A 26487-nucleotide genomic window follows, 5' to 3' on the forward strand; every position below is an offset into this window, starting at 1 on the left:
AATAACCCAAACCAACCACTGAACACCACTGTTCCACAGCCACAGGCAGCGAGGAAAACACACTAGCTGAGCGATCCATAGAACCTTCCACTCAACCCAGGTGTTTAAATGGCTTCGTATAGCAAACCGCTAGGATCTAAGTAATCTCTTTCTCTTTAAACAGTCACCTGCCCCCATAAGAACTGCAGAGACATTTCTGTTTAGGCCTAAAGGCACAAACAAGTCACCATAGCCCTCTGGACAAGTGATAATATACGTCTGTCGCTGGTGACTTTATTATACTACAGTTTGAAGGTTCAACCTATTTACCGTGATCTTCAGTCTAAGAGTAGCCCGAGGCAGGAGTGGCTATCAGTATCACCCACGGGATACTGCATAGACAGGCCTATTGTGTTTTCTCTACAAACAGCTTGTCAAGAACACAAAGGCAGTAATGATACATTGTGCTCACCTCCTCCTTACCTTAGGAACACTTACAGCAAGAGGCTGCTCTCAGAAAGGGCAAACGTACCCTCTGTAGTATCAGGATGTCTCTACTCATGAAATAACAAAATCCTGAAGTGTCACGGTTCTGAGCTCTATTTTTAAAACCTGACCCTGAGCATGTGTGTCTATTCTAACATCTATTTGACTGTACAGAGCTTTTAAATTCTCTTGATCAAGTTAGCCCATTTGCTTGTATTTCTTGGCAAAAAGAATTATTTAATAAAATCATTCATGTAAGCCAGCTCTCTCTCTCAAGAATGAATTCAAGAAAGGTTTCTCTATGAGTTACCTACAAGTGATACTTAAATTTATGTGATTATAAGGAAAACAGCTGATGTGGGAGAGAAAAAGAAACAAAGGTCTGTCTGGTCAAGACTATGGTTTTTCCAGTGGTCATGTATGGATGTGAGAGTTGGACTGTGAAGAAGGCTGAGCACCGAAGAATTGATGCGTTTGAACTGTGGTGTTGGAGAAGACTCTTGAGAGTCCCTTGGACTGCAAGGAGATCCAACCAGTCCATTCTGAAGGAGATCAGCCCTGGGATTTCTTTGGAAGGAATGATGCTAAAGCTGAAACTCCAGTACTTTGGCCACCTCATGCGAAGAGTTGACTCATTGGAAAAGACTCTGATGCTGGGAGGGATTGGGGACAGGAGGAGAAGGGGATGACAGAGGATGAGATGGCTGGATGGCATCCCTGACTCGATGGACGTGAGTCTCAGTGAACTCTGGGAGTTGGTGATGGACAGGGAGGCCTGGCGTGCTGCGATTCATGGGGTCGCAAAGAGTCGGACACGACTGAGCGACTGATCTGATCTGATGAGAGAAATTAGTAAGACGTCGTTCATTTAACAAAGACAGAAACTTGTGTTCTGTGTTCCTGGGTCAAGAAGCTATTTCCTTAGAATCTTGGTTTTGAAGGACTCTGCAATGTTGTTGGTTCTTCTAAAGCATGTGGAAAGGGCACTGAGCTGAAGATAGGGGTGCATGGTGTGGGGTCCAAGTGGGTTCTAGTCCTGATTCTTTCTGGGTACAATTTTGGATAATCGTTTCACTTCTCTGCTTCAGTTCTGTCTTCAGTCAAATGGGAGAAGAAAAACATACACAGCTTTGAGGAATAACTGTGTAGCTTTCCTTGCAAACAGCAAAGCAGGCCCCATTACATTTGAACAAGTTCTCCATGCTGTAAAACATCATGGACAGTGTTATTAGTAACCTTTATTCTTCCACGCTAATGAGCCAAGTCTTCACCCAAAACCACTTCCTGGACTTCCCTGGTGGTCACTGATTAGGACTTTGTACTTGTACTGCAAGGGGCATAGGTTAAATCCCTGGTTAGGAAGTTCCAAATGCCATGTGATGAAGTAAAAAAAATACCCCCAAAACCTGCACTTCTTAAAATCCCAAATACCTGGAGAAAAGGAATTGCATTCCACGGGAAATGAGACATGATCTACGCAGTCCAGCATCTCCACAGTGAGTCACCTTGAGAGAGGCTGGTTTTTCATAAGCTGTCTTGTGCCAGGACTCTTAGCTCCTGAGCCTGCTCCTACCAGAGAACGCGGTTTTCTAATAAAGCCAAACAAGAACCAATGGTGGTCCAATCATACAAGGACCAAGACTGCAGATATAGAAAAGCAGTGCTCTGAATAATTCAGAATGGTGGCCACACAAGCACAGAGCCAAAGAGAAGAGCCAAACGCTCTGGGAGCTTACCTACCCTCCTTTTCCTCTTGATTTCTTCCTCATTTCTTCTTGACAAAGTCAATGATATACTAAAAGGATCTCTCTTAATGATAAACATGTAAGAATCTATGGATACATCTGTTGGACTCAATTATACTATTTAAGCGGAGAAGGCCATGGCACCCCACTCCAGTACTCTTGCCTGGAAAATCCCATGGATGGAGGAGCCTGGTAGGCTGCAGTCCATGGGGTCGCTAGGAGCCGGACATGACTGAGCGACTTCACTTTCACTTTTCACTTTCATGCATTGGAGAAGGAAATGGCAACCCACTCCAGTGTTCTTGCATGGAGAATCTCAGGGACAGAGGAGCCTAGTGGGCTGCCGTTTATGGGGTCACACGGAGTCGGACATGACTGAAGCGACTTAGCAGCAGCAGCATACTATTTAAGAAAGCAAGCTTACATGAAGACCAAGAGTCAATTTAATGCATTACTTCTAGTGCATTTTTTTTTTGTCAAGAATGAGAATAAAAAAGAAGGGGGAAAATAATAAAACCAGGAGACTCAAGTACATAATGTAAGGTACGTACAAATCTACATATATCCTAATGAGCTGAGAGATCTTCTTGATGAAAAAGATTTCATTCCGAGTTGCTGCTAGGTTTGATGCGAATGTAGTGTGTGCCGTGGCCCACACAAACCAAGGGTTCAAGTAGGTTGAGCAATCATCACAAGTTCTTCTTTGTTAAGATTTCTATTTCAGAGTCAAGTGTGCCTTGGCAGCAAGAACTGTTACACTTTAGCACAGATAATCCAAACAAAGGGAAAGACACTGTGGAAAAATACAAAATATTTACTCTATCTAACCTAGCAACTCCTACTGAACAACATGTATGCTGCATATTTACGAGTTGTAGCCCATGGCTGTGGAAAATTCACTACAGGATAAAAACAAATACTGCGCATCACAGGTCATATACAGCATGCCTTTTCTGTTCAGTACAAGAAAAATCTACTACCCAGCAGACAGTGAGACCAATGGCCCGACAGCCCCAATGTGGCAGAATGTTGTTCTCTTTTGTTGTTTTTTTTTTAGCCCTCAAATAAAAAATAATAACATCACGTTGACTCTCCCAATTAAACTCCAGTTCAGTTCAAAATTCATCTTCGGAACTGTCGGCTAAGAGCATGACTCGATCTTGCATGCTGTTGAATTCTCTCTGCTGGGGAAAGAAAACAGAAAAGCATTACACTCCTGCTGCAGAGCAAAGCCAAGGAACAGGTCCCCTTTAAAAGACACGTGAACAAATGAAGCCGAGGCTGCAGCTGCAGCAACTCATCGGAACCACTGGGCACATCAGTACCATTCATGCATCATTAAGCCCCATGTGCTTTATTAAGCAAATTAGAAAAGCGAGGAACAGTTGGGAAAGTGACTAGGTTTTGCTGTTGCGGATTCCATACCTTTCTTTTATGCCTTTTGAAGCCGTTTCTCCTTCGGCGATTCATAACCTTAATGCTGTAGAGCGCTCCCAAGATGAACAAGGCTCCTGCTATCCCAACCCCTACGGGCACCAACATCCCAGACATATATCCTGCCTGCATGGGAAAGGAAACCTGCATTAGGATGCTAAGCAGACCACTGCCCTGGGTTTCCCAGTTCTGCTGGAGGGCAGCGGGGTTTTTAGACACTTTGAATTCTCTTGTCAGCTTTGTTCTAAAGTAGCACCTGGAATAAAGTCACTTTTAGGGAGAAGGCAACAGAGAGGTATGACTATTTTTGGATATTTCATATACATATAAATACTGCAATAAATCAGCCAGACCTGGTGGCACCTCCAGCCACTTGGTTATGCACATTTGTCAACATCAGGTTTTGGTGACAGAAATATAATTTGTATTAAAGATGGATGAAGTAGGCTCTGAAATTGCCAGGACTATTAAAATGCTATAAATTGCAAATAGCAGCCTGAGTCTAGCTCTGGGGGGTGGGGGTGGACACGGTTGGGGGGCATTGCTCAGTGGAATATTGTGTTTCTTGGGGGACAAATGGGGGCCTTGACTTTGGTGGTTCCCCTCTTACAATCTTAGCTGCATCATGGTAGGAAAGGAAAGAGGAATGTGCTTCTACATGAGTGAAAGAGAGAGCTTTCTAGAGACAGCAGGGAAGAGAAGGCCCTGCAGAGGAAAAAAGGATGTTAGGTTTTGGAGGCCAAGCAGAAAAGACAAGGATGAGAGAGAGTTGCACATAATGTAGATGGATTCATTTATACAGAAGAAAAAATCTGCCTAGTGAACAAGACCAAAGTTGAGGGCTGGCAGGGAATTCTGAGTGTCCCAGGCTCCAAAGAAAGAAAGTGACAGAAGCCAGAAATATCACTGCTAACAGTGCTGGTACTTCCAAAAGAGCTTGGAGATTTCCAACATGGCAGTCTCCAACATCTCCAAGGTGTTATTATGGACACTTTGGTCCTAAGAGACCAGCGTGATCTCCACACATCCCTGGACTTGAGTAAGTAGTGCAGAACCAACCCAAATTCAGGGCCAGGCCATCACCCTAAGGAAGGGTCATTTCTGCATCCTGGCCAGTAAGACACCTGAGAGATACAGGTGTATGAATAACCACAGCCCTTCATGGAGAAACACGACACTGGTTTATCTTCCATGACGACCCCTTCTAGAAGCCTACCCGGGGAAAGAAACATAAACAATTAACAATTCAAAAAATACTATAGTGAGTACTTTAGACAGACGTTATTTTACAGGAGAAAAACTATGAGTTTGTTCACTTACGTAACTATTTCTAAAACTTTTAATATAGCACAGTATCTTTCAGAATAAGCCCAAAACAGAGAAGAACAAAAAATAAAAGTTTTCTAAAAAATGCTGAAGTAAGCGGGCTGTGATGCTTTCCCAACACTTCTAGAAGTAAATCAAAGGAACAGACAAGACCTTACAAAACTGCAGCATCCTCTTGTACACAGCCAGCTCATTCACTCGTTCTGTTTTCCAGAGTCTTGAGTTAGAGCACAATATGGAATTTTTTTCATTAATTTGAGAACATAGCATCATTCTTCAGCATACTGTTTTCCCCAAAGAAACAAAGCCCAGTCATTTCCCAACAAATTAATATGCTTTGCCAAAACCCAAACTTTTTCTAAAGTTCTTCTACATCTACATAAGGCTTACAAAAGTATGTAATTTTCCATGTGGGAAAATATTGGACAATAACAAAATCTGGGTGTTCTCACCAGAACTACGAGTTTCATTTTACATCACCATTCTCAGTGCATGGAAATACACATACATGTTAATGTATGATCAATTTTAAGCCCAGTAGATTAGACCTTATTAATACAGAGCTCTACATTCAAAGGATGATACTTGAGCTTTCTGGAAGCTCAACTTGATCAACCTGTGGGTCTCTTAACATTCTGTAACTCAAGCCCACACCAAAAACATGAATATTACAAAATGTGTCACTCTTTGCATATTTCTTATTTACACATTAAGGCTTCTCATTTCCAGAGCTTTAAATAATGTAGACTTTACAAAAATTCAATTAATCTCTTTCTCCTCTCTTCATTCCCTCCTGTGTGTGTATGTGTGTGTGTGCGTGTGCGTATGTGTGTGCGTGTGTGTGTGATCTGCCTGTGCTTTGAAATTACAAGTAATTTACAAGAAGGGAATAAAGAAACCTACCCTCTTCAAATGTAATTTAACCATTCCTCATTCAAAACTAAGTGAAGATAACCTCTTTTTTTAGAATTGCCATGACTTGTTTCCTGCAGAAATGAAAACAAATAAGATGCATCTGCATATAAAGCTATGAATTGTGCCCAGCACCTTTTCTCTGTTCAGAAATATTGCACGTGCCCATTCCTTCACACTACCTCCCTGAGAAGGACAGAACTGAAATCATGCATATTCCAACTGAGAATGCTGAATCTAATCATGAGGAAACATCCAATAAACTTAAACTGAACATTCTGTTTTCTAAAGTACCATATTCTTTACAAATATCAGCATCAGAAAAGACAACAGATGGCTATACAAATGGCCCACATTAAGGAAAACTATCAAATCAGTCAATCCTAAAGGAAATCAACCCTGAATATTCATTGGAAGGACTGACGCTGAAGCTGAAGCTCCAATATTTTGGCCACCTGATGTGAAGAACTGACTTATTAGAAAAGATCCTGACGCTGGGAAAGATTGAAGGCAGGAGGAGAAGATGACAACAGAGGATGAAATGGTTGGATGGCATCACCAACTTGATGGACATGAGTTTGAGCAAGCTCCGGGAGTTGGTGATAGATAGGGAAGCCTGGCGTGCTGCAGTCCATGGGGTTGCAAAGAGTCGGATACAACTGAGCGACTGAACTAAACTGAAGCATCCTGACAACTAAATGTGTTATATGACCTAGACAAGATCCTGTACTCGAGAAGAATTATTTTATGAAGGTCATTTTGGGTCTGTTAACTAAGCCTGAAGTCCAGATGCCAGAACAGATAAAAAGTATGATATCAATGTTAAATGTACTCAAGTTGATAACTGTACTATGGTTTGCTAATAGGATATTCTTAATCATAGGAAATATTGGGATTTGGTGTAAAAGGACCATAATGTATGCAACTTTCCCTCAAATGGCTCAGAAAAAAGGGCAGAGGTAGGAAGACAGCCAATAAAAGAGAAAACAAATGGAGCAGCATGGGAAGAACAAGTGCATCTGGATAAAAAGAACAGGGGTGTTCTCTGTACTATTCTTATTCTTGTATCTTTTCCGTAAATTTGAAATTATTTCCAAAAAACAGTTTGAAAATTAAAAAATGCATTATAAGATAAAGTTTACTGCATATAGTTGGGTTTTTTTGTTTGGTTTTGGTTTGTTTTGTATTTATGAGAAAGTCATCCTTTCTTAGGCTAATGTTTTTGTTCAGAAACACTTGTTTTCAAGAAAACGTAAGAAAGAGTAAAGTTTTCTGCCTAAAGTCTACTGAATTCATAAGTATCTTTATGAGGTTTGTTTAACAGTGTTTCTCAAACTTGAGCATGCATCAGAATCACCTGTTAATCAGACTTGTTAAAACAGATTTCTTGACCCCTTTCCCAGAGTTTCTGATTCAGTAGGTCTAGTTAGGGACCTGGGATTTTGCATTTCTAACAAGCTCTCAGGTGACACAATGCCACTGGTCCAGACTATACATGAGAATCGCTGCTGTGAAGTGTGTGTGTGTGTGTGTGTGTGTGTGTGCACTCAGTTGCTTAGTTATGTCCGACTCTTTGTGCCTCAATGGGCAGTAGTCCGCCAGGCTCCTCTGTCCATGGAATTTTCCAGGTGAGAATACTGGAGTGGGTTGTCATTTTCTTCTCCTCCTTCTTAAGAGGGGAGGGATGTTGTAGCCTCCCTTTTTCCTCCTTCCTTCTGACTGAATATGGACCTAACTGCAATCCAGAACCATGAGATGACCGTGAGAATCAAGGTCACAAATGATGGAACATCAAATAAAAGGAGCCTGCACCTTCATAGCGTCGTTCCTCACTGACCCTGACTGCTCCCTCCAGACTCATAAATGAGAGAAAAACAAACTTCTCTCTTGGTTAAGCTATTGCCATCGGAGGTTGTCTGCCATTCAGATCTGATGGACGGAGGAGCCTGGTAGGCTACAGTCCATGGGGTCACAAACACTCGGACACGACTGAGCGACTTCACTTTAATACAGGAAGACTAAACAACAACAACAAAAGGAATAATTCAGAACTTTTGAGAATACCTACCACTCCTTCTAGAATCCAACTAACAGGGACACCAATATCAGGAACAATTAAATGAAGCAAAACTGAATAGATATTATGGGTTGACTGAAGAGCTAGTTAAATACGTAGTTTAGTTTTCAATTCTCCAGGATTCTGTGACTTTCATCAAAACAGCAATAGTTTCACTCTCAAATAGTTTCTGAAGGTAATGACTAACAAGACTTTTATAGATGATAGCTAGCTAGCCAGCTAGACAGAAGACGAGAAAGAGGGGGAGAGAGAGAGAGGGGAAGATAAGTATGTGTGTGTTAGTTGCTCAGTCATGTTTGACTCTTTGCGGCCCCACTGACTGTAGCTCGCCAGGCTCCTCTGTTCATGGAATTCCCCAGGCAAGAATACTGGAGTGGGTTGCCATGTCCTTCTCCAGGGGATCTTCTCAACCCAGGGATTGAACCCGGGTTTCCTGCATTGTAGGCGGATTCTTTACTGTCTGAGCCACCAGGGAAGCCCAAGATATATATACGTGTGTGTGCATGTGTGTGTGTGTGTGTATGTATATACACACATATATGTGTGTACACATGTGCATTATTTATCAAGTAAGTGTATAATATTTTACTCTCAGAGGGAGGGGACTGGTTAAACTGAATCCCTCCAAGAAAGAGACAAAATAAGACAAATACAACAACATTGATGAACCTAGAGATTATCATATTAAGTGACGTAAATCAGAGAAAGACAAACACCACATGATATCATTTATACATGGAATCTAAAAATGATACAAATGAACTTATTTACAAAATAGGAACAGACTCACCGACATATAAAAGAAACCTATAGTTACCAAAGGAGTTAGTGTGGGGGGGATAGAGGGAGGGATAAATTAGGAGCTTGGGATTAACATACACACACTACTATATATAAAATAATGGTCAACAAGAACCTACTGTACAGTACATGGAACTCTACTCAATATTCTGTAATAACCTATATGGGAAAAGAATCTGAAAAACAATAGATATATGTATATGTATAACTGAATCACCTTGCTATACACCTGAAACTAACACAACATTGCAAATCAATCATACTCCAATAGAAAATTAAGCATATAAACACTACTATAACATATTCAAAAGCAGAGACATTACTTTGCCAACAAAGGTTCGTCTAGTCAAGGCTATGGTTTTTCCTGTGGTCATGTATAGATGTGAGAGTTGGACTGTGAGGAAGGCTGAGCGCCGAAGAATTGATGCTTTTGAACTGTGGTGTTGGAGAAGACTCTTGAGAGTCCCTTGGACTGCAAGGAGATCCAACCAGTTCATTCTGAAGGAGATCAGCCCTGGGTGTTCTTTGGAGGGAATGATGCTAAAGCTGAAACTCCAGTACTTTGGCCACCTCATGCGAAGAGTTGACTCACTGGAAAAGACTCTGATGCTGGGAGGGATTGGGGGCAGGAGGAGAAGGGGATGACAGAGGATGAGATGGCTGGATGGCATCCCTGACTCGATGGACGTGAGTCTGAGTGAACTCCGGGAGTTGGTGAGGGACAGGGAGGCCTGGTGTGCTGTGATTCATGGGGTCGCAAAGAATCGGACATGACTGAGCGACTGATCTGATCTGATCTGATCTGATATGCAAAATAGGTAAATAGCAAGGACCTACTATATTCAGAGACCTATATTCAATATCTTGCAATAACTTACAATAGAAATAATCTGAAAAGTGTATATATGTATAACTGAATCACTTTGCTATATACCTGAAAATAATACATTATAAATGAACTATACTTCAATTTAAAATATAGTTAAATAAAAATATAGACAAGGCATAGAACAAATAAACCTGGTGGAGTTTCAGCTATTTTTCTTCCAGTTTTTTAAAACTAAGACATAAGTGAAAAAATACTATGGAATACAGTGAAGAAAGGGCTGGAAAAACTTCAATTCAGAAAACTAAAACCATTCACAAAATTATCTCTCTTGGTGAAATAGAGCAAGGAGAGGGTGCTAGGCCTTTGGGAAAAGATAAGAAGGAAGGGTCCACAGGAAGAGAAAATATAGCCTTTCTCTAAAGCTACCCAGATTTCTAAACAAAGTGGCAAAGCTATATATATACACAGGTAAGAAACTCTGCAACATTCAATTTCAAAACAGGCTTGTGCCAAAATTTATTTTCTTAAGTCTAGCTTTTGTCCATTTTGGTAATTCAGAAGGACATTTTCTATAGAAACAATGACATATGGATCCCTAGATTAAACTAACAAAGCCTGTTTACTTTTCATTGCATTATATTTTCCTCTGAAAAATAGCATGAAGCACTACCAAGGTAAATATATTCAATTCTGAATTTTTGAGCTTCTCCTACCCCAAATCTTGCTCAGTCCTCTGATTATACTTCCCTCAGACAACTGGACCTATTACAGATGTGAAAATGGCTTCCACTAATGTCAACAGGTTTAAAATTCTTCTATATCACTTTAAATATGTATGAACATCAAATAATCTCATTTGTAAAAATCATATAGTCTAAATTTTACTGAGAAGTAGAAAAATAATACTGACAAGAATTAATATAATCATACAATTTTAACTACTAGTGAATGTTTTCTCTTATCCTTTAACATTAAACTGTAGCAAAATAAATACTAATCATTCAAATATGAGAGAAACTGACCTCAAATAATAAAAAAGATATGGAATACTATCCACAGATGTATATTCTAAGACAGGTGAATTGCAAGTAACTCCTATCTGGCAGTTGAAATGATTTCCATTTAACTATACCCCCAGTGAAATTTGAGCTGGGTTGTAGTAATTAGATCTGACAGAGGCTACAGCAAGGAGTTCAAAATTCCACCAATATTTTTATGAGTAATTCCAGTTTGAAATTACAAGGCACTAAAAATGAAACCTTAGAGAGTGTTGAAAATTAAAAGAAAATGAAAAACATGAACCTGGAAGGAAGTTAATATTGTCAATCACAGTTGTTGATGACAGAATGAATCCAAGAGTAGAAAATATTTTTCTATAGTTGGCCTTTCTAGATAGGTCAGCTCATTGTCACTCAGTAAGCAGCAGCACTATGATAGACCACACAAAAGTGGGCCTAAAGAGAGTGCTCAGGTGCTCGGGGATTTTTAATCTCACCTTCCACTATGGGTGAAGGATGCCCTTTCCATCACAAAGTTTTATTCTTAAGTCAGATCTGTCAATTTTTGTCCTTGGGTCAGAAAAATCAATGCCTTCCAAAATCCAAAGTATTTCTTCTTCATACAGGAAGATCAGATTTAAAAGATCCTTGTACTGGGACATAAAATGCCCACTAGAATGGGATTACACTCCTGAAATTCCCTAAAAGGAACTCTACCTTGATATGTCAAGGATGCTATCAGTTGTATATATCAGGAATTACATTCCAGAAGAATGAATGGCACTCCAAAGAATAAGGCATCCCTTCTTAAAGGGAAGGTCTTCTTTCTTGCTGGGTACCTGGAAGTGGTCCTGGATCTTTGCACAGGTTATCAGAATCAGAATAATGATATAAAGCTCCATTATTCTGAAGATCTTTTATTTGACAAAGCTATGCCCTCTAAAATAAATCCAAAGGAAGAAAGTATTTCTCTTACCTTGTCTTTTAGCTTTTCCATCCAGCTTCTCACTAAGGAAAATAAGAGAAGAAAATGTAAATAGCCATCTTTCTACTTACATTTCATGTGTTAAGTTCATTTGGTAATTTATATTTCATGTACTAAGTTAATTTGATACAATGAATATTTTATTGTATGAAATACAGTGACAGGGTCAACAGTATAACATAATGACAGTAATCGTTTTTTATTCTCATTTAAAAATGCAAAAAAGAACACTAACATATCCCTCACATCATTGTTAAAGGAACAGAGAATATTTTTCTTTGCTAAATGCATTTTCTATTATTTGGGGGGAGGTCTGGGGGATGAGTGAGAAAAACACCTTCAAAATATCAAGTTCATTTCTAACTGACATTTTCTCTCTTTTTTTTTTTTGAATGGGAAAAGGTATTTATTGGCAAATGATGTATCAGATAAGGGGTTAATATCCAACATATACAAAGAACTCATTAACTCAACACCAAAAGGACTGACAATCCCACCAAGAATCTGAATAGACATTTTCCCAAAGATATATTGATACATATGACCAAGACACACGAAAAGATACTCAGCATAAAAAAGCCCCCATTACTCAACATTAGGGGAATGCAACTCAAAATCACAATGAGAGAACACCTCACACATGTCAGAATGGCCATTACAAAAGATAAGAAATAACAAGCGTGGAGGATATAACAAGTTGGTGAGGATGTGGAGAAAACCCCTGTGCACTGTTGGTGGTACAAATTGGCTCAAGCATTATGGAAAATAGTATGGAGAGTCCTCAAAAGCAGAATTACAAAAAGATCTAGCAATTCCATTTTAAGTATTTTTCTCCAGAGAAAACAAAAACATTAATTAGAAAAGATGCATGCATTCCTATGTTCATTGCAGCATTACTTACAGTGGGCAACATATGGAAACCACCTGAACGTCCAGCAACAGATGAACAGATGAAGATGTGGTATATTATGCACAGTGGAATGCTAGCCATAAAAAGAAAAATCTCTTGTGATTTCAGTGTAACAGCATGAATGGTCCTAGAGGTTATTATGCTAAGTGAAATAAGTCAGAAAGAAAAATGATGTATGATTTTAACTTACACGTGGAATCTAAAAAACAGCAAATGAAAAAAGGAAAACAATAGAAACAGATACAGAGAAGGAACAGTGATTGCCATAAGGGAGGGAGTGGTGGGTTGAATGGAGAGTAACAGGTACAGACTTCCAGTTACAATATAAATGAGTCATGAGGATGAAATGTACAACATGTGGAATATACAGTCAGTAATATTGTAATATCTTTGTCTGATGACAGATAACTAGACATACCATAGTAAATATTTTGTAATACATAGAAATACTGAATCACTATGCTATGCACCTGGAATTAACATAGTATTACAGGTCAATTATGCTTCAGTTAAAAAAAGAAAAAAAAAAGATAGTTCTTTGAAAAGATCAATAGAATTGATAAGCCTCTAGCCAAGCTAACTGAAAGAAGAGAAAATACAAATTCGTAAGATCCAAAATAAAAGTGGGACATTACTACAGATCCCATGGATATTAGAAGGATAATCAGGAAATACTATGAACAACCATATGTCCACATGTTTGGTAACCTAGGTTAAATGGAGTAATTCCTTGAAAAATACATCTGCAAAAACCTACACAAGAAGAAAAAGACTGAATAGGCCTATATCTATTAAAGAAACTGAATCAATAATTAAAAACCTTCCAGAACACCAGCAGGTCCCAGATAGGTTCACTGGTGAATTAAAACATTTAAGGAAGAATTTATGCCAATTCTATACAATCTCTTCCAGAAGACAAGATGCAGAAGGGAACTTCCTAACTCTTTATATGAGATCAGCATTATTCTAAAACCAAAACCAGATAGTCTTTAAAACTACAGACAAGTATCTCTCATGAACACAAATGCAAAATTTCTCAACAAAATATTAGCAAATCAAAACCAAAAATGTATGCAAAGAATCTATTCCAGATATGCAAGTTTGGCTTACCATTTGGAAATCCATTAATCTATCACATCAACAAGCTAATGAAGAAAAATCATATTGATCATATCAATAGATACAGAAAAAGCATTTGACAAAATCCAGCACTCATTTTTTATAAAATTAGCAAACTAGGAATAGAGGGGAACTCTCAACTTGGTAACATCTACAGCTAACATCATACTTAATGGTTAGAAACTAGAAGCTTTTCCACTAAGAGCAGGAACAAGGCCGATGTCCTCCCACCATCCCTTTTCAACATCATACCAGAAGATCATTAAGAAGGTTCAGAAATTCTTGGGAGGATGCAAGGGAGGCAGAACGTGAGTATGAGGTCAGCTGGTGGCCACATGGCTCCATCTAATGGCTTTGCAGCTTGCTCCATGTTCCTATAATTGACTCTGGAGGCCGCCTTGAAAGGTCCTGCCCACAGCTGAAACAGTTGTTGGGGCCTCTCCTTATCTTTTATTCTTCACCTTTGTCAGTTTTTAAGCTCAATGGAAATTCTGCAGTTGAATCAATGTTAGAGAGCAGAGGTAGGAGAGAGCAATGGGCAGGCCAAGGCTGCTGAGCTCTTACTAAAAGTCAATATTTTAGGCTCTTGCAGGCCATACAATCTCTGTCACAACTACTCGACTCTGCTGATGCCTCAAGCCATAGAAAATAGTACATAAATAAGTGGGTCTGGCTCTGTTCTAATCTACTTTATTTATGGACACCAACATTTGAATTTCATATAATCTTCTTGCATCACAAATATTTTTCTTTTGATTTTTTTCAACCAAATTAAAAATTGGAAAACATTCTTTGCTGATGGGCTATATCAGGACAGGCAGCAGGCCAGATTTGACCCAGGGGTCACAGCTTTCTGACCCCTGGCACAAACACATTTTACCCAAGAAGCTAGTGTCTCCACTTACAATCTGACTTTAATAATACCATGTGCAACAACAGTGATGACAGCTAACGGCTTTACTCCTTACCAAGCATGTTCAGACGTACTGAATCATTTGATTGGCAAACTAATGATAAATATGAGAGTCAGGTAAGATGATGCTCAGGGAAGAGAAGAAACTGAGACTCAGAAAAACTAAGAGACTAACCATGGTTTCCAGGGAGGAAAGAGCCACTGGAACTCCAACCCCCATCTGACTAACAACCTGCAGGAATAAGACTTCCTATGTACCCATTTCTTTTGGCGATACCACCGCTGTTCTGCTCTCTCAGGTTGAAGATGTGGAGATATCTTTGGCTCCTCTATCTCCTTCAGTTCCCAGCTTCAATTTCTCACGGCAGGACCTTGGCAAGACCTCTTGGGTTTGTCCTGCTCTCACCACTCCTTCTGAGGGAAGACTCAACTGGGATTCAGACAAAGATGGTAGGGCTCAATCAGAATAATATAGAGGTCAAGGGAAGGAAGTGCAGGAAATTCAAGAACCAAGCCACAGATCACTGGAACTGACTCACTGGAGAAGACCCTGATGCTGGGAAAGACGGAAGGCAGGAGGAAAAGGGGACGACAGAGGATGAGATGGTTGGATGGCATCACCGATTTGACGGACATGAGTTTGAGCAAGCTCTGGGAGTTGGTGATGGACAGGGAGGCCTGGCATGCCTGGCAGTCCATAGGGTCACAAAAAGTCAGACACAACTGAGCGACTGAACTGAACTGAACTGAAGCCCAAGACATAAAGTGAAATTCAAGCAAGAGAATGCTTCCAATTCATTAATCCTTCAATAATACTTACAACATACAGTGCACTGGCCAGGCATTGTGGTCAACACTGTTTCAGTAGAAGGCATGGGGACCTAAGTCCAGTGAAAACAGGTTAGAACATCAGATCTATAAGACGTGGATGACAACAGCAAGATGGGGACTGAGAGTGAGGAACAGAGCAGGAGAGCCAATTACTTCGGAAGCAAGATGTCTGGAATCCGGGAATCAGCTGGATATTACATTAAAAAACTAGCAAAAGAGAGATTGGAGCAGACTGCTAGTGTGAGACCCTCATGGAGGAGGTGAGCAGGGGCCGGCTGACTACCTGTGAACGGCAGCCCAGGTAGGTTAGAGAAGAGGGAAAAGAGGCAGAGATGGCATCAGGGTCCAAGGCACTCACAAGTTTTCCAACTGTAGGAAATTCACTGCCAAGAGAAATGTTTTAACTCAAGCTTTATCAAGCCAGGTCTCACTGGCAAACTGTCCAGATCTTGGGTTCTTAAATTTCAGAGCCCCACTTTAAGTGATTCTTAACATAGGAATTTCTCACTAGGGGAGGGAAGTCATATCAGCATGGGATGTGCACAGATAATCTGAAAAAACACATTCAATGGGTCTAGTTATGTGGTTTATAATAGGAACTACAGAAAGAAGGTTGGGAAAATTCTTCTTGGGAAGTGAGTGAGACACCAGAGACAGTGAGATGGTGTTTGAGGGGACATGGATCTAAACAAGGTTGAGAAAAATTACTCTTCAGAGTATGTGAACTTGGTTCTGTTTCTCCAGCTGAGAAGGTGAGACCCCTACGGATCACACCTTGTGTTTCTCAGGCATCCACCAAGGTCCCTGACATGGTGTTGGTCAGTAAGTGCTTTTTCCTTTTTCAGCAATTGTATATTGCTTTTAAATGAGTTCACAACTTTTGAGTAAACATGATTTTCTTTCATGGAGATGCTATAAACTGTTTCCAGCAAAATGTTCAAGGCAGTGTAAAATAAATTTAACACAATGATGGCTTTGAAACTTAGAAATCAATAAGAGAATGCAAAAGCTAGAAGAGAGAATGTTGGAAAGATTTTTAATAAAAAGAAAATATGATTCTTTATGAAGAAGAGAACCAACAATTGCTGTTTTTTAACAGAGAGAAATCACACTGAAGAAAGAGGTATGAATTGGCACGACTTTTTGGAGCTGCAAGGAGAAGTTGCAATTGATATCAAAAGCTTTTTAAAAAGTATGAATTTTGCTTTCAGAAGTTTCATTTGTAGAAGCAATGTACCTTAAATAGTTAATCATGGAAATGCATAAAATTTTTTTAATTCTTTTCACTGCACCATTATTTATAATAGAGAAGAACATGGAAACAGCATCAATATTCAGCAATAAAGGAATGGTTTAAACACTTAAAACGAAACAAAACTTTAGGCTATGCCCACAGAGTGAATATTCTACAAAATTAACATTATTTAAAGAAAAATACTTAATGGTATGCTGTTGTTCCCATTATATATTGCAAATGAAAAAATAGCATATGTATAATGTAAACTCAGTTGTGGATAAAAATGTTATGAGAAAAAAAATTTTATATGTATAATTGAAATGATGTACTTCAAAGGTTAACTGAAGTCATCAATGAGTTGTAGAATTAAGGATGATTTTTTGTTTTCTATACTTTTAAGACTTTCCAAATTATTTCTAATCTTTTAGTATATTTAAAATTAAAAAAAAAAAAACATATTTTACCCCCAAAGGCTCTACAAAATTTTGTAAACCTTTGCAAATGGAGGTTAGCACTAGATTGCTGATAGTGGGGAGCAGAAGGTGAGGCCCTTCCACTTGGTTAATTCCTCAGCCCATAGCTACAGATTCATTATCATCCTACTGATTCTGTTTCTTGAAAATTCACTGAATGAAAGAACAAAAATACAGCAATATAATTAGGCCTGTGATCTCCTTCTGTAAGGAAACAACCAGATGCAGGGGAAGGTCTAATGAAAAGCAAAAAAAGTAGACTATGATTATTAAAACCAAGTTCTCCATCACACTCACCAGAGCCCTCCTGCATACAGGTATTCCAGGAACAACAATTTGCCCTCTCCTAGCTTGTTCAGTTACTAACTTGTGTCCAACTCCATGCAACCCCATGGATTGCAGCATGCCAGGGTTCTCTATCCTGTTCTATCTTCCAGAGTTTGTTCAGATTCATGTTCATCGAGTTGGTGATGCTATCTAACCACCTCATCCTCTGCTACCCCCTTCTTCTTTGGCCTTCAATCTTTCCCAGCATCAGGGTCCTTTGCAGCGAGTCGGCTCTCCGCATCAGGTGGCCAAAGTATTGGAGCTTCAGTTTTAGTATCAGTTCTTCCAATGAATATTCAGGGTTGATTTCCTTCAGGACTGATTGGTTTGATCTCCTTGCAGTCCAAGAGACTCTCAAGAGTCTTCTCCAGCTCCACAATTCAAAGGCATCAGTTCTTCAGCGCTCAGCCTTTTTTAGGGTCCAACTCTCACATCCATACATGATTACTGGAAAAACCATAGCTCTGACTATACAGACCTTTGTTGGCAAAGTGATGTCTTTGCTTTTTAATACTCTGTCTAGGTTTGTCATAGCTTTCCTTCCAAGCAGCAAGTGTCTTTTAACTGCATGGCTGCAGTCACCATCCACAGTGATTTTGGAGCCCAAGAAAATAAAGTCTGTCACTGTTTCCATTGTTTCCCCATCTACTTGCCGTGAAGTAATGGGACCAGATGCCATGATATTAGTTTTTTTTGAATGTTGAGTTCTAAGCCAGCTTTTTCACTCTCCTCTTTCACTCTTATCAAGAGACTCTTTAGTTCATCTTTACTTTCTGCCACTAGAGTGGTATCATTTGCATTATCTGAGGTTGTTACTATTTCTCCCAGCAATTTTGATTCCAGTTTGTGATTCATCCAGTCCAGCATTTCATATGATGTACTCTGCATAGAAGTTAAATAAACAGGGAGACAATATACAGCGCTGAGGTACTCCTTTCCCAATTTTGAACCAGTCTGTTGTTTCAAGTAAAGTTCTAACTGTCACATCTTGACCTGTATACAAGTTTCTCATGAGATAGGTAAGGTGGTCTCGTATTTCCATCTCTTTAAGAATTTCCCACAGTTTGTTGTGATCCACAGAGTCAAAGGCTTTAGCGTAGTCAATGAAGCAGAAGTAGATGTCTTTCTGGAATTCCCTTGCTCTCTCTATGATTCAGTGAACGTTGGCAATTTGATCTCTGGTTCCTCAGCCTTTTCTAACCTCCACTTATACATATGGAAGTTCTCGGTTCAAAAACTGCTGAAGCCTAGCTTGAAGGATTTTGAGCACAACCTTCCTAGCAGCATGTGAAATGAGCACAGCTGTATAGTAGTTTGTAAAAAGGGAAGACAGAGAGGATAAAAAAGAAACTGCAGATTAAAAAACATTTCCATGCATCTTGTCAATTGTAAGTATGGCTGGTTTTTAATAGACTGTAGCTGAAAAGTCTCCCATACTGCTTAGAAGGGTATTCTTAATTTTCCTTTATGGCTGATAATAATGTTTTATTAGCTATATTTATCGCAGACACATACAAATTCCCTTTCAATATAGGGAGCCAGATGATATCATGATTTGGCTGAACTAATAATTATTTGTTGGTCATCTAACAAAAAGTTTGCAAGGTGGGTATTACTACCCTCATTTTACAGATGAAGAAAATGAAGCTTAAATGAAGTGCTTAAAGTCATGTAGCTAAAAAGTGGTTGAGCTGCAATTTGAACCCTATGGCTGTAAAGCATACGCCTATCCAGTAGGCCAGTGGGTTGTTCTGGGAAGGGATGTGGGCAGGTGGGCCAGGATAACCGTATCAGGAGACACAGTGGGGCTTTTTCAAATTCTAGGGAATGGTGTGTATCAGGTCACTTCTGTTATTCTGACTCCTTCTTTCTCTAACATTCTCTTCCCTGTTTCCTCTCTCTGATAAACGTTCCCTCTCTGCCTCTACATGGGTCTGTCTCCCACTCTCTATCTCTTTATATAAAACTGTAGTCTGTGTTTCCCTCTCCCCCGACCCCCGCCTTTTTCCTCTCTATCAGGCTCTGCATGTCTGAATGGCTCTGTTGCTCTCTGTATATGTCTGTCTTTTTCTCTCCCTCCACCTGCCCTGTGTGTGTGTTTATATGAGAATATGATCTCCTAGTTCCTTCCCAGCTACGGCATTTTTCCACCTCAGCCCTGGGTGCCAGCCCTGGGTGCCAGCCCTGTGTGCCCTCCACTGGGAAACAACAGCACTAAATGGCAGAAATCCTGAAGGTTTAAAACTCATAATGAGCAGTGCTGAGGATATTGAGGATGGGATCAGAGTACATGGAGATGTGGTGCAAAAAGAATTCAGAAAGCAGGAGCAGATTCCTAGGGGAATGACAATGAGTTTTACTATGAACATGTGGAGTTTAAAGTATCTACACAGTATCCATGGGGCTGTCTCTATTGGCAGTTTAAAATGTGGATATGGAGAAACCCAGGCTAAAGACTGAGGTTTGGGTTTGACCAGTCTATTGATAGAAGCTGAAGCTAAGAGCAGAGAAAATCACCCTGGAGTACAGAGTGTATATTAGACAGGGCTCTCCAGAAAAACAAAACTATTATGATATATATATATATATATATATATGTATATAAACTTATGCTTAGAGACATGTTTTATATACATAAATGTCACACACACATACACACACACACACACACACACACACTTATATATATAAAGGGATATATCATAAGGAATTGGTTCATGCAATTATGGAAGTTGACAAATCCAAGGTCCGCAGGGTGAATTGGCAAACGAGAGACCCAGGAAAGCTGATATTTCAGTTCAAGTCCAAAGATAGGGAAAAAACCAACGCTCCAGCTTGAAGGCAGTCAGGCAGGAGGAACTCTCTCTCATTCAGAAGAGAGTCAACCTTCCTATTCTAGTCAGGCCTTCAGCTGTTTGGATGAGGGCCACTCACATTAGGAAAGGCAATCTACTTTACTCCATCTACCAAGTGTTCATCTCATCCAAAAACACTCTTCCAAGTACACCTGGAAAAAAAGTGTCTCGACAGCTTTTGGCCAGTCAAGTTGGCCCAGGCAGGTTGACACATACAATTAGCCATCCCAGAGTAAGACTGGACAAGACCAAGATCATAATGCCTAGGAACCCCAATATTTAAAGGCCATCAGAAGAGAATGGGAAGAGAAGAGACAGCAGAGAAATGGTCAGAGGGGCTCAGAAACCTGGACTGTTGATATGAAACAACCCAGCATAACTATTTCCAAGTGTTCATGAGGATGTTTTCACATTCTATTCATCAAATCCTTTGTCCAGGTACAGCCAAGCCCACTGGTGCCCTGGCCCATGCAGAGGTTGCCCTGCAGAGTTGCTGCCACCCTGTGCAGGCTCTCTCTGCCTGAGGTTGTCCATCCATCATAGGAGGTTGTGTGCAGATGGCTAGAAGCACCAAGGAAATACTGCCCTAGAGGCCATCCTCAATCAACAAGGCCTGCTATTTGGTGGGTATATTAGTTTCCTATTGCTGCTACCCCAAATTTAATGGCTTAAAACAACACAAATTTCTGCTCTCACATTTCTAGAGGGCAGGAGTCCAAAATCAGTCTCATGGGCTAAAATCAAGATGTCAGCAGGGCTGGTTCCTTCTGGAAGCTCCAGGGAAGAACATGTTTCTTGCCTTTTCCAGCTCCCGGCGGCTGTCTGCATCCCTCAGCTCATGGCCTCTACTTCTATCTTCAAAGCCAATAGCACAGCACTTCAAATTTCTCTCTTTCTCTAAGCTCTGCTTCCTATGTCATATTTCTTCTCTGACTCTGACCCTCCTACTTCTCTCTTAGAAGGACCCTGTGATAACCTCTCCCTCTCCAGGTCCTTAACTCCCTCGTATCTGCAAAGTTTTCTGTGTAAAGTCACATATTCACAGGTGCCAGGGCTTAGGATGTGGACCTCTTTGGAAGAAACATCATTCTGCCTACCACATCGGGGAGATTCCTTCCTTTTCCTCATCCCCAAGGTATGTCCCACACAGCTCCTCAGAGAATCTCCAGCAAGAAGGAACCCCAGCAACAGTCCACGCACGAGCTTGCCCCTTTGCACCGGCTCCCCACTCTCCCCGTCTTACTTCCACACTCCCTCACCATGCTTCATGTGGTCACGTCCGAAATAAACTCCTAGCACCATCTTGCTTTTAGGGAGAATGCAAACTAAGACGCTTGTCTAATTCTGCCAACCATACAGGCAGGCCTGCACTTTGGCATACTAATTTTATTCATTTTGTATATTAAAACAAACTCTCTGGAAAAGAACAGAAGTAAAACAGCAAGAAAGACAAGCAAGCTGGCCAAGTTCAGAGCAAAAACCATCTTCATTTATCTAAATGAATTCTAATCAAAGACTTCAGGCTACTTGAATTTTAAAAACATACCCTTTCCATACAGCATTGTGCAAGGTGTATTTCACAGCCAATTCCACGTAGCTCACATTCAATTTTGAAAAGGTTATAAATCAGATCTCTCTTTAATAATCAAATTTTCAACATCATTTACATTTTTCAGTAAAGTTTGAAACCTGATTTTTATCTTAATCAATGAAAAGAGAAATGTATGTTCCACCTATAAAAAATGAAACATCAGAACACAGTCCTTTGTTCAAAGCATATATAACTAAATTTCAATTACAGTGTTTCTGTAATGTCAAGAAATAAATGGAGACTAGCTCTTTTTCTTTCTTGTTATTTAATCATAAGTGCCTTTTCCAGCCCAAGAAACAGACAAAGCTTTTTTCCAACTTATATAACACATTTGAGAATAATAAAATGTACCAAGGTTTAAATGTTGTATGCATGTTTTTTTTAAGAACCTTAAGTTTTTCCAGCTACAGATTATTCTCTAATGATGCTAAATTCACCTGCTTTAAAATCACACAGAAACCCTATCTATAATTATTTGCTCCTCACATAATTACAGAACAGTTAAGATTCTGATGAATAGAATGACCTACTTCTTTGCTTAGGGCTAAGTGAGCAGTAATCGTGCATCTAAGAAGCAATTAATTCTGAAGGCTCTGCCCTGATATTTACAGAGAAGGGTACAAAGAGCCCAGATACCCTAATCTCTACTTTCAAGTAGCATTACAGATGTCAGTAGCTGATAGCAAAGTTAGGAATGACACTAGATACCTACTGGGAAGCTACCAAGGAAACATCTTGTAATCAACTACACATCTTCTGGGGATCATTTATTAATGATAACCATACTGAAAAACCATAAGCTGTATGTGTGACTGTATGACGAGAAGGTTGTTATGAACTTCTACCACACAGAAGGATATGGTGCATTAATGAAGAAGAAACTATTCCTCCATGTATGTTCTTTCTCTTCCCCAAAAGGGAAGCATGATATACAACACTGCTCATCAAGGGAACATACAACTTGTCCATGTCCCTCCTGTTCACCAGACTGGCAAGGGGGGGAAAAACCACTTTACTTTGCCTAAGACACCCTTGAAAATCCTTCTGACACCAAGGTTTCTGATCTATGGTTTTACCACTAGGAAGCATCAAGGCCACACTCAGTTGACCTGAAATTTTCCCTGACTCACTCTTACAGTTCTCTCTTCACATTTCTATGTACCTGATTTTCAATCCCTTGGTGAAAAAGAAGAGCTTGGTCTGCATACTTTATTTTTAATAGAAACTTCAGTTTCCAGTGCAAAGTCAAGTTTGTGTGTGTTGCTGGCCAGATGCATTGAAACTAACATTTGCTTGTGTGCGTTGCTGGCCAGATACACTGAAACTAACATTTGCCATCTCAAGATGCAGGTGAGGCTGTGGCAACCAGAAAAACCATCAGGCCTACGTCTGCAGTTACGTGTGTTCTCCCTCAGCGTTATGCGACAGATTGCCTCAGTTTCAAAGCAAGATCCCCACGCTCTCCTCTCCTTCATATAAATGTTGGGACTTCTACCTATAAAAAGCCATGGCTTGATCATAGGATGAGACCAAGGGAAGGCTGGCTTAGTGACCAGGTAACTCTGAAGTCTGATGTTTGCTGATGACCCTTATCTAAACTTTCTGACATGACTCTACTTGGTCATCATGAAGCTTCTACTTTTCTAGTGCCATGGCTCAACCAATAGATGAAATCAATTAGAAGTGGAGCACTGAATGAGGAATAAAGTGGTTTTCAAGGCAGCTTCAGGGTTTGTTTTCAAAAATTCCATTTACCAGTTCCTAACATGACACTTCTCACAATAATGGGCAAATATCAAGGTGTACTCTCAAGAGAAATGGAGGCAAATCTTTGGCTAAGAGCACCTCAGCATTGCAGTTAATACACTCAAAGGCAAGCTTTTCTGCCATCTAAATGGATTACTCAAAAAGAAAGTTCCCCTGAGCTCTTGATCCTTAGGAAAAAAACCAAACTGCCTTGCCAGATCACTACAGGCCGGCAGGAGAACAACTTCCATCTTTCCCCTCTGAAATCCCTTCCCCTCTGAAATCCCTTAAGCAAACTTTGCATACACTCCTTTGGAGCAGTTGTTTAACATTTTATTAAATGGGGAAACATTTTATTAAAGCAGTGGAACCAATCTCAATATCCTTATTCTTTAATCATTTCAAACATACTTCTGTTTCGCCAAGTTCTTGAGATGCTAACCGTCCTGTCTGTCACGCCTGCTTACTTTCACCTCATGCTGAGATGTCTCCTGGTGTGATCTGTAGTTTCTCATGGGAACGGGTATTTCAGTGGATGCTGTTTCCCCAGGAGTCTTGGGCAGCCTGCACTGCGGAAATGTCCCTACAGGTGAGCAGTTTCTGTTTGCCTGTGCTGAGCGTACCAGGGGCTTCGCCCACCCGGAACAGCGGTGTGCGTTCATTTCTGAGTTGTGGGGTCTTGCATGATGAAGGCAGGCCTGGAGCTCTCACGTCTCTCTCGGCTCCTGCCCCAGCCTCAAGCTGTATATTTTACACTTTGTTTTGATTCATGCAAAATTTCTCAGTTTGTAACAGGAGACGGAAATCCATATGCAGTCCACCACACTGCTAGAGCTTGAAATCCAGACTTGACTTCTAACCACGTGTTTTCGCTTTTTTATTTATTGAGGCAGAATTCACAAATCATCAATCCTAAAGGAAATCAATCCTGAATATTCACTGGAAGGACTGATGCTGAAGCTGAGGCTCCAATACTTTGGCCACCTGATGTGAAGAGCCGATTCACTGGAAAAGACCCTGATGCTGGGAAAGATTGAAGGCAGAAGAAGGCAGCAGCAGAGGATGAGATGGCTAGATGGCATCACTGACTCAATGGACATGAATCTGAGCAAGCTCCAAGAGATACTAAAGGACAGGGAAGCCTGGTGTGCTGCAGTCCATGGGATCGCAAAGAGTCGGACACAACTTAGTGACTGACCAACAACAGCAAGAATTCACAAAACCTACAATTGACCATTTGAAAGTATACAATTAAGTGACATTTAGCACATTCCCAGTGTTTTATAACCATAACCTCATCCTAAAATGTGTTTTATCAACCCAAAGGAAACCCTATACCCAATAAGCAGTCATTCTCCCTTCTTCCCTCCCCCAAACCCCTGGCAACTACTAATCTGCTTCCTGTGTTTATGGACTTACATATTCTGGATATTTCATATAAATGGAAGCATACCATATGTGACCTTTTGTGTCTGGCTTCTTTCACTTAGCTTAATGTTTCAAGGTTTGTCCAGACTGTAGCATGTACACCAATGGTCAAAAAGCACAGGAAAAGGTACTGAACATCCTTAGTTATTAGGGAATGCAAACCAAAGTCACAGTGAGACACCACTTCATACCCACTAGGAAGGCATACTGAAAACAAAACAAAAAATAAAACAGAGAATAACAGTGTTGGCAAGGATGTGGAGAAACTGGAACCTCACGCTGCTGGTAGAAATGGAAAGTATAAAGCTACTGTGTAAAACAATTTAGCCGTTCCTCAACAAATTCAACATAAATTACCATATGACTCAATAGTTCCATTCTTATATATAGATATCCAAAAGAATTGAAAACAGCCCCTCAAACAAATATTTGTCCATAACAGCACTAATGTTCATAACAGCACTATTCAAAGTAGCCAAATGTGGAAACAATTCAAATATACATCAACTGGTGAATGCATAGTGTGGTTTAATGATACAATGGAATATTACTCCGCTGTAAAAAGAAATGAATACTGATACTTGCTGCAACATAGATGAATTCTGAAGACATTAAACTGAGTGAAAGAAAAAAGACACACTAAGTGATGGAAGATGAGGCAAAGAAGCTATGCAGGTCCTCTTTGAAGCTGGGTGGGTGCCACAGGGAAGGGAAAAGGCAGAACTCATATTCCATCTGCACACACTCCACTCATCGGGTCTCAGATCCCACAGGAGACCCACCTGCCACACTTCCTACTACAGCAAACACCCAACATGACAATCAAGCCAGGCTGCCTGGATGACTAGAAGACATAAGTCTCCTCTCATTAAAACAATTTCCCACTTAAATTATTTACTTCTCTGGAGTAATCACAAATTGTACCAAGTCAACTGCTACACCAGAAGCAGAAGAACCAGAAGCAAAATCTTGGGTAGGTTTTTTATTAATATGCTTTCATTCAATTAGGAGAAGAAGTCAACGTTTACTGAATATCTAATGGTACCAGGTACTGGGTCAGAAAACATCTATTTATAATGCCTTGTATATTTATGAATTAAAGTTAAGTCTGCAGCTATGTTTAAAAGGGAGGAAGAGAAATTGACTCGCATTTTTTCAACCGACATAATTAAATCCCAAAGCTCTGAGCATCAATTAGACACTAGAAATAAAATCTGATTATCTGAGACTCATTTCCATACAAACACTTTTATGAGTTGCCTAACCACGCATGGCCCTGAATTAGCCATCAACCAAAATGGATTTGTTTCTACCCAGCAACAAACAAACCTGGAACCCATTTACGAGTTTCCTATGAAGAAACAGCCAGAGACCTTTTGTTTAATTGGCAATATAAGCATCTACATTATTAATGATAAGTTTATCTTCTTCTTAATATAGAAGTCTAAAGGCCATCCACACTGCAGCAAGTAACAAATGTGCAGA

At 40.0% G+C, this 26487-nt stretch overlaps 1 protein-coding gene across 1 annotated transcript in view; it reads right to left on the minus strand.

The window, feature by feature from the left end:
• Window positions 1–2635: 2635 nt before the first annotated feature.
• The window catches only part of ARMH4 (armadillo-like helical domain containing 4), a 147945-nt gene continuing 124093 nt past the window's right edge, over window positions 2636–26487 (minus strand). The window contains exons 6-8 of the mRNA XM_027554202.1: window positions 11564–11595; window positions 3636–3770; window positions 2636–3394 (exon numbers count right to left, since the gene is read on the minus strand). Of these exons, the coding sequence (XP_027410003.1) occupies window positions 3326–3394; window positions 3636–3770; window positions 11564–11595 (236 nt within the window). The 3' untranslated portion in view covers window positions 2636–3325. The remainder of the gene's footprint in view (window positions 3395–3635; window positions 3771–11563; window positions 11596–26487) is intronic.

Source organism: Bos indicus x Bos taurus, chromosome 10 (assembly GCF_003369695.1).
Source record: "Bos indicus x Bos taurus breed Angus x Brahman F1 hybrid chromosome 10, Bos_hybrid_MaternalHap_v2.0, whole genome shotgun sequence".
Lineage (NCBI taxonomy): Eukaryota > Metazoa > Chordata > Mammalia > Artiodactyla > Bovidae > Bos > Bos indicus x Bos taurus.